This window comes from Hermetia illucens, chromosome 2 (genome assembly GCF_905115235.1).
Source record: "Hermetia illucens chromosome 2, iHerIll2.2.curated.20191125, whole genome shotgun sequence".
Lineage (NCBI taxonomy): Eukaryota > Metazoa > Arthropoda > Insecta > Diptera > Stratiomyidae > Hermetia > Hermetia illucens.
This window is the reverse complement of record NC_051850.1, coordinates 146,424,664-146,441,578: the sequence shown is the minus strand read 5'-3', so window position 1 is coordinate 146,441,578 and position 16,915 is coordinate 146,424,664. Positions and strand designations below refer to the sequence as shown.

The 16,915-nt window shown below is 44.1% G+C and overlaps 1 protein-coding gene across 1 annotated transcript in view; it reads left to right on the top strand.

Annotated features, from left to right (window-relative positions):
• Positions 1-16,915, top strand: part of LOC119649198 (BAI1-associated protein 3) — a 303,977-nt gene that overhangs the window by 59,469 nt on the left and 227,593 nt on the right. The window contains exons 2-3 of the mRNA XM_038051237.1: positions 5,357-5,975; positions 10,407-10,629. Coding sequence (XP_037907165.1) covers positions 5,738-5,975; positions 10,407-10,629 — 461 coding nt within the window. The 5' untranslated portion in view covers positions 5,357-5,737. The remainder of the gene's footprint in view (positions 1-5,356; positions 5,976-10,406; positions 10,630-16,915) is intronic.

The window sequence follows — 16,915 nt, the reverse complement described above, 5'->3', positions numbered from 1 at the left end:
CGGCAATTATCGCTGTCTACCATTACATTGAAAGCTTGCCACGTTTGGGTGTTCTCGTGGGCATGAAAAATCCGCAGGCTGTCGTTACCAGGTTCTTAACTGAATTTATAAGAGTGTCAGCTGCAGCGCCACTACCTCCGAAGTGCCCTCTAGTGCGTTTCCACATGTTCCAAGAGCTTCGACGAATATCGAGGTGTTCAACTTCGCGACGCGCCATGTACAGGATAAGCGGCACCGAGAGGTTGCTTGCTTGTCTTTCAGAACTTGCCACCCGATGCGAAGGTTATTTCGGGAATGCTTCCTTTGGACCGTGGGCACAGGAACGCAGCCTGCACTAGATGGCGATTAAAATTACAAATCCTATTTCCGCCACGATTTTGAAAATTCATTTCACTTTGGGGTCTGGTTGAGCCATGATCGATTCAAATGGTTTAGCAGTTAAGTCTCCTTAACCACGATCTTGGGAAACGTAACCTTAAGACGGGTGCTGCACCGAATTTCGATGGCTGCGATACCTGATAAGTCAGGGTGCCATGATTCTGTACTGTTCGCTGATGCGCACTAGATGAAATTTTTTTATATGGCTCGCCAACTTTCACCATAGGGGGGGGGGGAGGGGTTTACAGAGGTAAAATGAACCTGGGTATCGGATACCTCAGCATATACGTGGTTAATGGCCACTTTTACTTAGGCCTTTTCTGTTCTAGTTCGCTCTGCAACGGACTAGCTGTGACTCGTTTGGCCCTTTCGGTGATTCATGGGGGCGCGGAAATGTGATCCACGAGTTCCTCCAGCTGCCACAGCCCGTTTCCCGCCTTTATTAACATGTTTCTGGGGTAACGTTGCAGACTCCATGTGCTTCACAACTGTAGAGCATTTCCTGATAAGCCTCCCCTTTTCGGTTTTCTCAAGAACGGTTAACTGCGTTACCACTCGGCTTTTATACGGTGCGATATCGTCTCTGCCTCTTTCCGGAACAGCATGGTATTGGAGTTGCCGTCCCCGTCCCGGCTTCCACGATGGGTGTACCCTCGGGGACAAAGCCCCTGCTCCAGTCTCCTGAAGCCTAATCTACACTTAGCTGACCCAGGAACTCATGCATGGACAAACGTTCGCTAGGGACAATGCGATCTACTAATGCCGGCTCAATGCCAACTAATCGATCAGGGTCCCGAAGACGCTGGCACCTGATACATGCAACAAATACCACCTTGTAAAGTTTGGCTCACTATGTTGCGGCGGTGTATGGGATGCATTATTATTGACGTATGGAGTGATTTTTTACCGAGTGTTCAAAGTTTGCGAAAGAATTTAAGCAGTGATTTTCGCTTTTAGCTAAAAATGTCTTCATTGTACATAAAAAGCATTTATTTACGATCAAGTATTTTGAAATCCTGCGATAAACAGATCTGAAAAGCAAATCATCACAGCGCAGCGGCCAACAAAGAAAGAATCATCATTGAAATTAAAACGGATGTTAATCGTGACCAATCAGTTTACATCCCACATGCCTATATTTGGTGAAAACAAAAATGCTCAACAATATATGATGCGCCAATTTAGTAAAAGACTAAACTGCTAGTGGAATAGTTTCGATCACACTGGTATCGAGCCAGGAGAACGGCGCAGAGAACGATAGGTTGAATCGAATCGGGGGGCAAACAGAGTGCACTTACAAAGAAGCCCACAAAACCTTATGCTCGTCATGGCGCGGAGTAAGAGGGAATGCTTCAAAGAGCTCTCTTTGGAAACAGATGTAAACCCTTGAGGGACCGCCTATAGAATCGTGGTGGGATGATTCAGAGGCCGTTGATCCCCACAGATCATGTGCCCTACCCTATTGCTAAAAAGCATGTAGATGTTATTCGCCCAGAAAAGGGGGGTACTGACGGCTTCCAGGCTAGAGATCTGATGTAGAATAGGAGGCATTAAAACTTTGGGTCTGAGTGGCAAACCAAATAGGGCCCTTAAACTTCCTAAGAAATACACACCGGACATGTTTGTTGATTTGTTCATGGCGCGCTTGAAAATACAATCGATTACTTCCGATTATTGAAAGCCAAAAAGGCTTCCCAGATCATGTACAACGATGTTCTTAACCTCCCAGTTCTGTAGGAACCATGGTAGGGCAATGGTATACTTCTATCTTACTTATAGAGGGTCGAGACGGAGAGATTGGTAAATACATAGATGGGAACAGCATTGGGAACGCTCGGTGAGACTCCGGCTTATCCCTGCCATCAAGGTGTGATTGGAGAGACGGTACGATGAGACCAATAATAATCTTAGCCAGTTTCTCACGGGGAAAGAGGATATCGTTAGTACGTGAATAGGTTTAAACTGGACAGCTCACCTGATTGGCCAAAGCACGATGAAGTCCCAGAAGACCTGGAACATGAATTCTTCTATTGACCAAGATTCGTGGAAAAAAGAAGGAACCTATAGAAAACTGTAAGGGAGTTACTAGTGTGTCACGACATCAGAAAATTTTAATTAAGTAATACTAGTACCAAAAAATCTGATGCGGGGAATGTTAGCATGTCAGGAGGATTCGGATGGGATCGACTCCATGATCTAACCCATCCAGAGTAAATTGCAAAATGCAGAGGAGACGAGAAAAGCGTTAATAGAGGAAAGGAGAGCAAGGTAGGCTGAGCTTACTCAAGCGACCTTAAAAGTGGATCACTTGCCTAGAGTGTGGCATATTTTACGTATGCCGATGAAAAGATTGATCGGTACTCGATTCATGGAGTACATTGAAGAAAAGGAATGTGTAAGAAAATCTAACAATCACCAAATGAAGTTAATCACGTTGTGAGCAAAGTTGCAGACAAACATTGCAAAGTATGGAAATAATGGACGAAATAATTAACTAGAGTCCACTCGCGAAAACTGAAGCTCTACGAAGTCTCCTGTTGACATGTGCTTGCCCGCTATTATGCTAGCTAGGCTTGGGGATGTGGGCGGTCCTTTTGGATACCCTTTCGAATCATGTTATGAAATTCCCCTTGTCCTTTGCGCACGTATGGAACGGTTAAACCAGATTATTCAGATATTCAAAAGGCTCCGCTTGTAGGGGTTCTCATCCTTCCTTCGCATCCTCAATCCCCAAAGTGAAGAGCGCTTCTTGAGTTGGCGTGAGGGTGTTCAATGATTTAGTGAGACTGACAGCGGATTGTTAGCATTTTGAATCAGTAAAGCTCACTGGGGTACCTACACTCTACACGAAAGTACAAATCCAACCAGTATAATCGAAAATTTGACTTCAAATTAACGGAACAGAGTCTAAATAGTTTGGTGCTGTACTTCGACAAGAAAAACCATGGTGCCTTCACTGTAATGGGTTAACTAGATCCTCAAGTCCATAATGAAGTCCGTTTTGTTGTAAGCGTGCATCGTCTAGTGGTTGAGGTTAAACTTCATTAACATCAGAATGGCTGCAACACAGATCTAAGCACTCGGCTGCCTAAGGATTACTGGAGCAATGACCTTCTCCCACATAAACTTCCCATTCATTTGAACGTGAAATGGAAAGCAGTTAACGACTCGTGCCAGTTTGAGCGCTTGCATCCATTTGGGAAACTCTGGGTAAGGACTATGGTACTCACAGAATATTTGATTTTAAGATTACTCTTTGAGAAGACTAACTTTTTCAGTCATCAAAAAGTGTTTATTAGACGGCCACGAGTGCTTTAGGATCATGGTCAATTGTAGAAGGAGAGAGGGATTTCAGAAGCTGTTAAGCTCGTTCTCCTTGTTTCGCTGAGTGAGTCGCGAGTGATGTTTCCCTTTGAGATATGCTTCTGGAAGTAGCTCGTTCTGGACAATACGTGTCCTTAGTCTCTGTGTAATCTTGAAAGTGTCAAATTGTGTAGCTGAGTGCTTTGACCTTATGCTGTGCTTTGAGTTTCGCATATACTGCTTATTACCAGTTGTTTTGACCCGGCGAATTACTTGTCGTAGTTAGAAATCTCCACCTTGATGCTTATTGCACGGTCTATATTGGTAAACAGCAAAATAACGATTTATTTTCCGCTGGGTTTCTTATAGGATGATTGTATTTGTCCCATGACTTTGATATTTCAACCTTCGAAGCCTCCCTCGGTTAGGTGGAGTTGGGGTTCTCGATATCCATAAGCTCGCAATAGGTTCTTCCCGGAAAAGTTCTAGTCTAAGGATGTATCAAATACCTTCACTTAGAGAGTTAGCTCCGCTTCTCGTTCTCTTGACTCGTTGCCATTATCTTGAAGCTTGAAGATTTCGTTGAGGTGCCATCGGCCGGAACTACAGAATTCAGCGGTCAACCTTGCCTTTACTCCCGATTACAGTCCGAAGGATTCGTTCAGATCGCCATTATGCAATGAACGAATGTTAGTGGAAAGTGTGGATGATCTCTTTTGTTACTTCCGTTTTAGCTTTCCATGGACCCATTTCCCAACTGATTTGGGAAACAAGAGTGACGTCTGGTAATGTTATGATTATTACGAGAACCATTGAAATATTCTAGGAAAATATTATGAAAACTTTCGCCAAAACGCATGGAAATCTGTCGACGGCTAATTCTATAAACGACATTATACGAGTCTCGTTCGACCTCATTTTTGCGCTTTGTAAGGGCAAAAACCCATTTAAATCTTCTCATTAAAAAATGCACGAGAAAAGTTTTTGGGATGATAGCAAGGACCCTCTCTTTGAACGGATACCCTTCTGGCAATGATTGCTACAAACTGGATGGAATTCAACCACCTAAAACGGAATTGTCTGAATGTTTGAAAGGGCACGAAGCGTTGGGTTCAACAAATGTGTTAAAAAATTAAATTCAGGAGAAATGAAAGACATGCTCCACCTGAACAGAGGTTTGCCAGCATCCATCAAAATGATTAAATATGACATGTTTCTAATACAATTTATATCAGGGTCTTAATTTCTTTTTTAATTTATTATGCCATTTATTTTCCGTGTTTTATTTTCAAGTTCCAGGAACTTTGCTTCTTAGCTTCCGCGGAATAGATTACAAAGTATACCCTGAAAATGACATAATGAGCCTCTACCCCTCGTTATGCAAGAACGTTAAGCCGGAAAAGTTGGGAAATTGATGAAATTTTCTAACGAATTTTCTTGCTTCACGAGCCAAATGGAATTGTCGAAAATGAGAAAAATTAGAGGCGAAATGGAAAATTACGTTGTGTTTACACACAGACAAATAGCTCAGATAGAAGTTTGCGTGATTTTTCAGAAATTAGATAAACATTCCGTCCTTTCGTAACAACTTTGAATGTCTGACTTGTTTTCCATGATATTTGCTTCCTTTTCATGTTCAATTCTGACGGCGTGTTTTTTTTTCAAATATTTTCAGAGAATTTTCCATTCAACGTCGCCAAACAAAACCGTCAATCACTATTCGATGGAGATGTATGGGCAGCAATGAACTTTACGGGCGCAACCATATCAGGACGGTCCCTGCCAGGAATTTTGTAGGTGTAAAAGATGTGAAAAGTTCGACTTCTTGTTGGCGCTTTCACTTTTTATGACCTAAATAGAAGTCCTGAAAGTTGAACGGGAGAAGAAGAAAAGTAATTAGATTAGTACTTGTATTGCGAGACGACATTAAGCGTAGAGTCTGCGAGGGAGACTAGAAGACGAGGGTCGTGACGGATAACACAACGTAGCCAAGTGTTAGACAAATCAGAAAAGTCAACGAAATTTCAAGGCCAGACCGTTCCGCATTAATTACGCGATGAGTTTCTTCAGCAGCTTACAACAATATGTGACAAGTGGAGTCGCAGGATTAGGATTGAGTGGACGGCGTTTTTCATTGTCGCGTCAGGATTCGAGTGAGGGAGCGGATAAGAATGCACAGCCTGGTGCTGCTCAGGGTGCGGCTGGTGCAGCCGTGCCTGGAACAGTGGCCGGTTCAGCTGGTGGTGGTACTGCTGTGGGATTAGGTGGAACAGCGAATAGTAGTCATGTGCATGGTAAGTAAGGTTTTCTGTTACTTAAAGTAATTCAGTATGTACAGCTTGCAAAACATTTATCCCCATATCATATTTTATCTGAATCATCTGAAAACATTTGCCCTTACAAGTCCCGAGTGCCTCTATCCGATGCAGAATTCATTCAGCGTGAGGATCGTCCGCGAAATTGCTGTTGTCGTAGTGCACTATGTTTTTCGATGGAATTCCGGTGTGTGTGTATCATGGAGGAGAAGCTATAGCTTTTGGGCGTCCATAGGCGGCGCATTCACATAGGAAATGCTCCGTGGATTCCGCTTCCTCATCACATGAGGGATACGTACCATTTTAAAGAATTTCTATTCTGAAGCTATGCCCAGCTAGTGAATTATGGTCAGTCCTTGTGCTTTTCGACAGAATAAATTTTGCGGTACGCTTGATCGGTTTTGACCGGACGTTTAAGCTCTGCCACCTGTCATTGTGGGAAGCTTGTTCCCAGTTTTGGAAGACAGTCTTTGCCAATACTACTGATATTCCAATTGCTGGTCCCGTCCGGAGGGTTGAAGGGGTGTACCCCTCATCTCTGCAAGGCAAAGTCCATCCAATTTTCTCCTTTCTGTGAATAATACTTTATGGTTTTATTTGGATTAACTGTAAGTCCATGCCTAAGGCACCAAGTGTTTATCAGATCACCATCACGTTGTATATTTCTGCAAACTGTTCGAAGATCCAGATCAACAGCAAATACAGCCACGCTATCAGCATAAGCTCGATCGTGTATTGGCAAATTTTGCAGTTCGCATAGTTGTTAGTCGATCAGCATACTCCATAGAAGTGGCGATAGCATACCTACTTGGGTGCAGCCTTTCATTGCTTAGCGATTGACACCCACTTCTGCACACAGCAATCTCTGCGTTAGCATATAATGGATCCACTTAGTTAAAGCATCATCAACACCAGGTGCTTTGGCGGCATCACAAAGTTTTTGGATAGACGCACAGTCAAACGTCCATCACGTATTCATTCTACAGACTTGCATCTTCTACCTTTGAAACCAAAGAATGAAGGGCAGACTCGCAGGACTTTCCACGACCTGAGTGACCTAACTGCCTTCCCACGAATGTGACGTTGAATCAGTCTCTCTAAACCTTTCAGCTAGAATAAAGTCAAGTTGATCTGTCTGAAGTTCCATACCCTCCTTTAGCATTACTGGATAGATGCCATCCAGACCATGCCCTCACCTTTTGATGGGTGCCAACCGCTTTCGCAGTGTTCCAGTTCACCTTGCAGCACTTGAGTGTTGAAGGGGTTCCATGAACCGTCAACTCTGGATGGTGTCCTTCCAGGAGGGTCTGTACTGATTCCAGTCTGGAGCTCGTGAAAGTACCGTTTTACTGCTTTGGCGTTGGCAAATAGTACAAACCTCTTCAGAGCACTCTAAAAGTGTGCAGTTCCGAATTTCCAATTCATCTTCAAGGGAAAAAGGAGTCCTTAGTCGCCTAGAGAGTTGTACTCTATTGTCAAGAAGTTCAGTGAACTTTGTTTTGCTCGGATTCCGCCTTTGTATTGCAGACTATTCGTCCGCAGTCAGATTGAATTCTAGGTATCGGTGATCTGACAGTGAGACCTCGTCTAGCACCTGCCAGTGTAAAATCAACTCTAACTCTCTTTGAAGTACAGATTGTTAGGTCAATTACTTCACTTCTTCGCGGTTCCACGAATGTAGGGGCGCACCCCAAGTTTGCAGTCGTGGTCTCAGCTTCTCTACTTTTGGATTGTATTTGCTATTGCCCTAACAAATACGCTGAGCATTAGCAATCACAACCTATTAAGAGTTCGAGACCACTAGATTCTGTATACTCTGCCAGATCCATTAGTTTTTGCGTCGGTGGAGGATACAAAGAATTATAGGGTAAATAAGCAGAGGCAACTATGATGTTTTTCCTCTCGCCATTATCGATATTATACGACGACCGTAACTAAGCCCTGTTTCAGCGTAGTTGTCTCTACTCGTCTTGGCATCAGGACACAAGCTCTCGGTCTTATAGATCTTTCCTCGTAGAAATTCCTAGCCCCCTTTACTGGTCCAATGCCATAGATTCTATTAAATTGAACCCATGGTTCTTGCACCATAAAAATGTAGGTTCAGTCTTGCAGCTTTGTCAGCTTCGCTACCAGTATATGGGAGGAGTCTGTGGCGTGCTGCAGGTTAATTTGACTAATGTTTATATTTTTCGACATAAACTTGCAATAGAAACCAGTTAGAAACGTACGCCACGGTCCGCGTGTGACAGGGTTTCCCCTCCACCGTACCGCCAGAGCCTCGATCCCCTCGTGTTTGATTTCTCTGAGGAAAGCTGCACTTGGATGTACTAAAGTTCCATTGTCCTCATCCATGAAAGGTCTAACCTCATCACGCAGAGCATTCATCTGTTTTCCACTTAACACCTTCACTAGTTTGCGGTGTCCGATTTGCATAGATTCGATCACTGGAACTGGCATAAAGTCAGTTCCGTTCATGCCTCTGGCTTCCCTTTCTTTTGCCTGTTCCGTAAATTGTGTAGGAGAAGTTAGTAGCAGGTAGGATTCACCCTGTAGCCCTTTTACATGTGCCAACTCTCGTACGGGGTTCCGCCACTTTTTGCACTATTCTCCTTGCGCAGCTCCATTATGAGAGAGCGCATCGAAGATGCTGCAATTTGCTTTATATTCTGTAAGTCGAAGACCATTATTATGATTGAATTTCAATCTGTATAGGAAAAAGTAGAGCACCATATGGTGACTTCCCCTGAGCACATTCAGACTCTTTTGGTCCAGTTCGAATATCGAGCTGAAACCCTCCAAGTTTGTAGATTTGTCCCTCTTGACATTCATGAACTTTACTTCCAGTGTCCAAAGTCCATGCCTGGGTTCTGTTCGCTCAACATGCGGAGATGTCCTCTGCTTTCCTTCTAGGGCCCGGTAACCAACATCCGATGTGTTCTGTCCTGCGCAGCTCAGGGTTCAGGCCGACCGACAGAACCCAAAGTTGGGATTACCTGCTGGAGCAACTTTAAGGTAGCTTAATCAATGCGCTCCAAATTGAGAAGCCGATCACGAAAATCTTGATTGTTAAATCTTAGGTTCGTTCCAGGCTCCAGCATTTTATCCCACAGGCATTCCAGGAGGATGATAAATTGTCCCTTTGACATTTTACCATTCTTGGAGGAAATTTGTATCCGTATTCCTAAGGGAGGACCAACTTCATTGAGATCTCTCTCGCTGATTAGATTACTTCTCGGTACACTGGTCCTAACCCACGCGGGACGCCTGGATGTAGGCGTTGTTTATCCCCACCTTTCCGTCGAAGATTCCACTTCCTTGCGCCCAATTTCTCTGGATATTACCGCACCTAGTGGTACAGCCATGTCCATATCCTCATCTAGAAGGTGCTTCATCTTCCTTCGGAGTGTCATCTTCTGCCGCCGGCTTGGGGCTTTTCCAGGTTCACGGTGTCTGGACCGCTTGGATCCATTTCCTCATACCGACGTTAAACCAGCGTCCACGTCACCAGCTTCCCTATCTTCCGCTCCTCCCGGGAACCGTGAAGAAGAGAAAGTTCTGACAGACAGGATTCAGCCTGTAGTCCCCCCCCCCCGTTTGTTGGCCTAAGTTCCCTTCAGTCGAGCCTTCCTCTTCTGTTTACGGGTAGATTTGGCTGTTGTACCGCGGATGGGCCGGCCCTAGTCGGATTTCCAGTTTGTCCCAAGTTGAGAATTTCCAATACTTTCCTTTCTGGTTCGCTTTGCCGCAGGCACTAAATGCAAGCTCTCACCACCTCTTCTTATCTTTCCCCCTTTTTTTCATTAGGCTTATAAGCAAAAGATTTGTCTAGGCTGCGGCCAGAATTCGTCAGTATTTCTCTGTCGAGTTATAATTGACGGTTCTGTTATGATTATGAATCATTGTAATTGGAGTAAATGCTACATGTAGCCGTGTTTGGCCACGCTGCTCAATAGGACAGAGTTCACGCCGTATCTGAAGAATTGCCTTCGTTCTCCAACGAAACTGTAAACCATTTGTAGATTTTTTTGTTGCATCATCCTATTTGCTATAAGACATTGCAGAAACTATGCAATACTGAATAGATTCCATGTAAATCCATTTCTGACTATGTGCCTATCAACAAGTGTGGCGGAACCTTCTATATATTTTTAGTTGAATGAGTTTATCCGTCGAATCTTATCTACGCTGTTTTTATTCTTTTAATTTTGTTTCTTCTTTGCTTACTATTTAATTTATGAAATGACAAAGAAGCAGGTGACTGTATCCTTCCTTTCATATTTCCTCCATTTATTCCATTTCTCCTATTTTTTCCATTTCCTCCCTCTTTTGTGGATGGAAGCCATGTAACCCACCCCACACAAATGCATCAATTTAATCTCGTTATTAACTTACTTATCTTTTACGAAATAGGTTTCCCGAAAGTAGTACCACCGCCAGGAACAGTTACAACAACACAAAATCTCCCATCACGACGACAATCACGAGCATTGGAATGTTTAGTTCCGCCACGAACAGGATCATTTCGTCAAAGGACTTCACCAGTTCATCATCCGGCACCGCAGGACAGACCACCTTTAGCGTTTTGCAAGAGACGTTTGTCATGGCCCGAGGTTGACCCCAGATCGACTTCTGGGTAAGTACCACAAATGTTGCCTTTCTGCGTTATATTTTCCTTTACAGGTTTCAATCTTACTTTCACCTACGTCCTGCAATTTTCTCTAGAATGATTTCTTTTAAGAAATTTGTGTTTTCGTTGGCAAAACAGACTAAAGCAATTACGGCGCTCGTCATCCTGCTCCTTACAACTCCTGACGTTATTGTTAGGGTTGCATAAATGCGGGTGCATAGATTTTTCTTACTTGATGTGGTATTTTATTTTCTTCGAACAATGAAATCGCAATTTTGTTGCTTTTCCTTAGGAAGTCGGAAGTTATTGCAGCGAATCATCCTCAAAAGATTGAATAGGTTTATGTATGTCTTCAGTTTCCTATAAGCTAAGTGATATTTTATTTGTTGCTCTCATGCATGACATTTAGGTACAGCTTTGAATACCTATTCTCATCTCTAGAAATAAACACCAAATAAATAACCAATACTCACGACAAAACCGGGAACCCTATTTCTTATGACAATTTCATAGAATTTATTTCATTTATATTTTCTTGTGACAAAATTTTTGCGTGGTTCTATGAATAAATTTCACGCAGACAGAGATTACTTAGTAAAACGAAATATTTGTCAACGTCGTCTTATAAACGAGGTCTTTGGAGAGCGCCTATGAGGAAGGTTCCCCCAGCCGAATTTTTCCTTCGAGTCACTCATATTACATATTTACATATGAACCCACTTTGAGTAATCTGCCTCCTAATTAAGGATCTGCTGCTCTGTAAAACATATTTTGTGTGTTTCAGGCGTGGATAAGTCTTATTGGCTTTATGATTTCCCTAATTTTTGATATACTTGGTCCACTTAATGGGATTTCAGCTGCCACTAATATTTTGGGATTAATATAGATTCGGTAATCATACAATGATTATCCCTCTTAATGTTTTCTAAAACTGATTATTTATGACATGTGTGAAATCCTTGCATTGTGCTTCAAAATGAACTTTTCGTTTCGAGAGTTACTTTCGTAAACGCGTATTGCCTTTCTCTCAATGAATTCACTCGTGGTTGGTGCGTCTAACATAAATAATCTAATTAAGGTAGTGAAATGCGTATAATTGTTAACCTGCCACCCCATTCGTATGTAAGCTATTGAGGTTCTTAAGAATGTCAAAGTGGCATTTGACATTTCAGTCTGAGCTCTTCTTTCCTAGATAGGTCTTGGGGATTGAGTCTACAAGGTCATAAGCAATAGATAGGGACCATATAGACATAGTCATGTGCACACATCATATGCACACATCATACATACATCACTTGCCATTAGGAATACTTAAGTTGTTTAAGTCATACTTTCCACTTCGAAGTGGCGACATTTTACCGGCGAACCAGGTGGAAGATATCTCGAAACCCTCACCGGGGGGGCAATTTTAGCATTTGGGTTATCTAACACTGCAACCCTCACGAGTCCTATATTACCGTTGAGCATAAACTATGGACAATCCGCAGGTAAGCGCCGTTCTAAATTTCTTTTAAACCGGCAGTCATCCGTTGAATTTCTTTCGGAAGTCTGTTGCATTAGAGAACGGACTAAAAATTTCAACCTCTCATGCCACACCAGGTCATTGTGGCATACTTTGGCATAAGGGGGTTATACAGTTGTCTTATTTAAATTTTGTTCAAACTATCAAGTTTCACTCTTACACACACAGGGGTAGATCGCCTATTCGAGCTCCCTTAGTTTTAAATCTTGCTCATAGTTCATTATGGTTTTGTCATGGCGTAGCTTTTGTTCATTATGCGATATGAAGATAAGTTCATAGCCAAATAGATTCTTTGTGATACACGTTGACAGTTACAAAAGCCTTATGATAAGTTGTTGTTAGTTGAAATGAAAGGTCCCAGAGTATTCGCCCACTGCAGCCATAACCAGCAAACCAAAATGAGCGCATCGTTTCCCAGTGCCATCACGAGGAGATTCCTGGTCACTAGGATCGACTCCGCAAACGGGCTTGTTGCCATGCTCCTAGAGGACCATCCCATGGTAACAGTAGGATAAGGTAGGAGTCCGTGAGAGCTACTTCAGATGAGTTCCTGATCGTTTTCCTCGAGTATGTGGAAGTACTGCAGAGAAAGCAGAGTCGAAGAACTCCAACGATCGTCGGATGGCAGCACGTGCGCAAACATTCATCAACATTAATAAAAAATGTTCACCGCTTGAACCGCTATGTCATCTAGATTGCGGATGTTGCAGTACGTTGGACAGGCCCAGAAGTCCGGTAATCAGTCCTCTAAATCTGCCCCACACGGAATCCAACCCTGACTGGAGGCAAGGTTCTACGAGAAGAGAAACTCTCTGGCGGACACATATTTCACGTCGGCATATGTGTCCCGACCTTTACTACGCCCGCTCCACCTAGTCTGCCACTTGAATGTTACACTCTTATCTAACAACTTTCTGAGCCGTCCTAACTACTCCACCTCACCACTATTAACGGGAACCGTTTACAGCAAAGGTACGCCTCTCCTGATCCTGTAGTTTGTGGCAGGCTGGGGTACCTCTAGATCAAAAGGAGGAACATCCAGCAATACGGGCATTGCATTGGTGGAAACCGTGCGACATACAGAGATACTAGCTAACAACGCAACTCGTTGCCAGACCTAGGGCAGTTTCCTGTCCTGCATCAACAGTAGCGTCCGTCGAATACGCAACAAAGAGTCCCATGTATATGGATCTAAAAGCTCCCCTGCTTCGACCCCATTCACATTTAATTCATTTAAGTTAATTTTCACTGTCTAGAACGAATACATAAACCACAATAACTTTTGGAAGCATAAGTAGACATCAGCTTCATTACCAAGGTATTGATGGAAAGATGCCAATCTTCTCCAGGCAAGATCAGCATGGAACAGCCCACTCTCCCGGCATGCTAAGCATAGATAACCCCATCCATTGATTACAGAAAGAAATACAGTGTCAACGGTGGCAAAATCTACACTTTCCCCAGGCGAAAATCATGGATTCTAGAAGAAGTCCTCTGTCTACACCGAAGTCGTGTAGTCCGGAGCACTTACGAAACCAGTTGCGATGATTTGAGGCGTTCCGTGCAGGTGCCATTCGCATTAATCCAGTTGTGGGAATGTGAAAAGCGTTCTACTTTTTAAGGTTTTGTGTAAAACAAACGGTGCGCGGTGAACCAGGGCAATCAAATATGACATGCTCCGCATTCTCATCCACGTTACCACATCCTGGGTAGCATGGTGACTCATCGTGACCAAATTGATGTAAATAAGCACGATAACCTCCATGTAAACTTAAGAATTGTGCTATTATTATTATTCTGTTAAGGGAAAGTCGCACCGCGTCCTTGAAGAACTATTGTGCCCCTTTTACTGGTTATAGTGTATCTGTTGATCATAGTATCTCAAGCAGGCCAGTAACCGTTAGGAACTTTAGTATGTTCCCCACTTCCAGAAGTTTCAGCTTTGCATCTGGTATTAAGTGTTCTCCCAGATGTATCGACCTACTTTGCATAAGTGCTGGACACTGTCCCAGGACGTGCATAGAGGTTTCGTCCTCCTCCTCACAGAACCTACAGGCAGTGTCCGTAGATATCCCTAGCTTCCCTAGGTGGTAGTTCAGCCGACAATGACCAGTGAGAATTCCCACTATGATTCGGAGGTTCTTTTTGGTGAGGTTTAAGCAATCCCTTGTGCGCATGGGTTCGTATTCCCCAATAAGCACCCTGGACTGCTCCATCCTTGGTAGGCCCGCCCAATATAGTTCCCTCAACCGTTTCTCTTCGTTTCTTAGATTCATAGCCATGAAACCGTTTCCGATTCCACAGAAGGGTTCTGGCCCGTATAAAGGCATCCCTGCTCCCTTCTTGGCTAGTTCATCCGCTGCCTCATTGCCTTCCAGCCCAGCATGGCCTGGAACCCAAAGTATCCAGACCTTGTTGGACGAGCCGAGTGTATTCAGTCTCTCAAGGCATTCCCATACCAGTTTAGAGTTCACCTGGTTGGACCTAAGTGCCTTGATCGCTGCTTGGCTATCGGTGAGAATAGCTATGTTCTGCCCCCTGTAGTTCCTTTGCAGATTAAAGGAGGCACATTTGTCTATGGCGTAAATTTCCGCCTGGAATATGCTAGTGTACCTGCCCATTGGCTCAAAGTACATTTTCCTTGGACCAATGACACCGGCACCCGCTCCCTCTGCTGTGAGGGATCCGTCAATGTACCAAGTAATTAGTTGCTGGTTTAAACCGTATGTCGCAGCCACGCTCTCCCAGTTTGCCTTGTTACTCCAACGTGTTTCAAACTTCTTATCGAAGTGAAACCTCGTTGTCATGTTGTCCCTCGGTATCAGTAATTCGGGATACCGCCTAGAAAGGGTATCAATCTTCCTTCGATTTAGGCAGCTCCCCGCCTCACTCATGCTACCGGCCATCCTGAATATTGATCTCCTTGCCTGCATCTGTATGTACAGATGGAGAGGAGTTAATCCCAGAAGGACCTCCAGGGATGCCGTTGGGCATGTCCTCATTGCCCCACTGATACACACGCAAGCCAGCCTTTGGAGCTTATGTAATTCCCTGGCTTGTGTGCTGAGTTGGGTTCTTTCTGCCCAGATTACCGCTCCATAGGTAATCATTGGTCTTACTATTGCAGTATATATCCAAAGTAGTATCTTCGGGCTACAACCCCATTTTTTTCCTGCTATGGATCTGCAAGTCATCAGAGCCCTCGTGGCTTTCCGACAAGTGTTTCCGACATGTGTCTTCCAGAGTAATTTTTGGTCTAGCGTGATTCCCAAGTATCATATTTGACCTCTGTTTCTCGTTTCACCTCCATATCATGTAATGTTATGGCTTTCAGGTGATCCAGCTTACGCCTCCTAGTGAATGGTACTATGGTGGTTTTGATTGGGTTGATCCGCAGTCCCACCTTCCTGCACCAGGCACTAGTAACCCTTAATCCAGTTTGGATTCTATCACATAGGGTATCTTTATATTTGCCCCTACAGATTAGAACAATGTCGTCCGCGTAGCCCTGGACTTGTATTCCAGTATTAGTTAACACGTCCAGGAGTTCATCCACTACCATACTCCACATCAGCGGCGATAGTACTCCGCCCTGTGGACAGCCTTGAGTGGTGTTCATGATAATAGAATTTGTACCTGTTTGTACCTCTATTTGTGTATTTCTAGCATTTTGCCCATCCAGAGTGCCAGGGTGTTTCCCACTCCTTTGCGGCTCAGGGCATCCTGTATCTCTGTGTGCGATGTGTTGTCGAATGCTCCTTCGATATCCAAAAACGCGCACAGTGCAATTTCTTTTGTTTCTATGGCGTCCCGTAGTACCTCTGTCAGCTGATACAGAGCAGTTTCAGTTGACCTTCCTGCCCGGTAGGCGTGTTAACAGTGATGTAGGGGATTACGCTTTAGAACGTTAGTTCTAATATAGTTGTCTATGACCTTCTGCACCGTTTTGAGTACGAACGATGTTAGGCAGATTGGTCTGAAAGATTTAGGGTGAAAAGGATCCTTTTTACCCGCCTTCGGAATAAAGACCACTTTTGCCCGTCTCCATGCCCTTGGTATGTAACCCAGTGCTATGCTCCCCCTTACCACCCTCAGAAGAGACTCTAAGATAATTCCTAGGCCTCTCTGGATAAGTGCTGGGAAAATGCCATCTGCTCCGGGAGATTTCATTGGTTGAAAGGTTCCCACTGCCCATCTTAGCCTAGCTTCTGAGCATACCTCTTTTGCTAGTTTCCAGCTCTCTTTCCTTCCCCTTTTATTCGTTGTTGGGGTGTCAGGCAGATTATTGTCGCCTGCCGCCGAGGGGCAGGACCCTGGGAAATGAGTTCTGAGAAGCAGGTGTACCCTGTCCTCCTCATTCTCGGTGAATGTCCCATCTTCCTTTTTCAAGCAGACAGAGGATATTCTCCCGTCTTTGGCTACAGCCTTGTACAGCCTGGTTGCTTCTGTGATCTGTTCAATCCCTTCACAGAATTCCCTAAAGCTGTTCCGTTTCGCTTCCCTGATGGCGTTGCTATACGAAGTCAGGGCATTTTTATACCTCCGCCAGTCCCCGGTTCGTTTTGCCCGGTTAAAGAGTTTTCGTACCTCCGTTCTCACGCTGTTCCACCATGGTACATCCCTTGATGACTTGACTGTCTTGGCCGGACAGCTGGCCTCATATGCGTCAACGACGATTGTGTTGAGGTCTTCCACCACCGTTTCTAATTCTAATTCGCTGCTGATGTCACCGCTCCCTTGAAGGTGGGCAATGTTGTTGCTCAGGTGCAT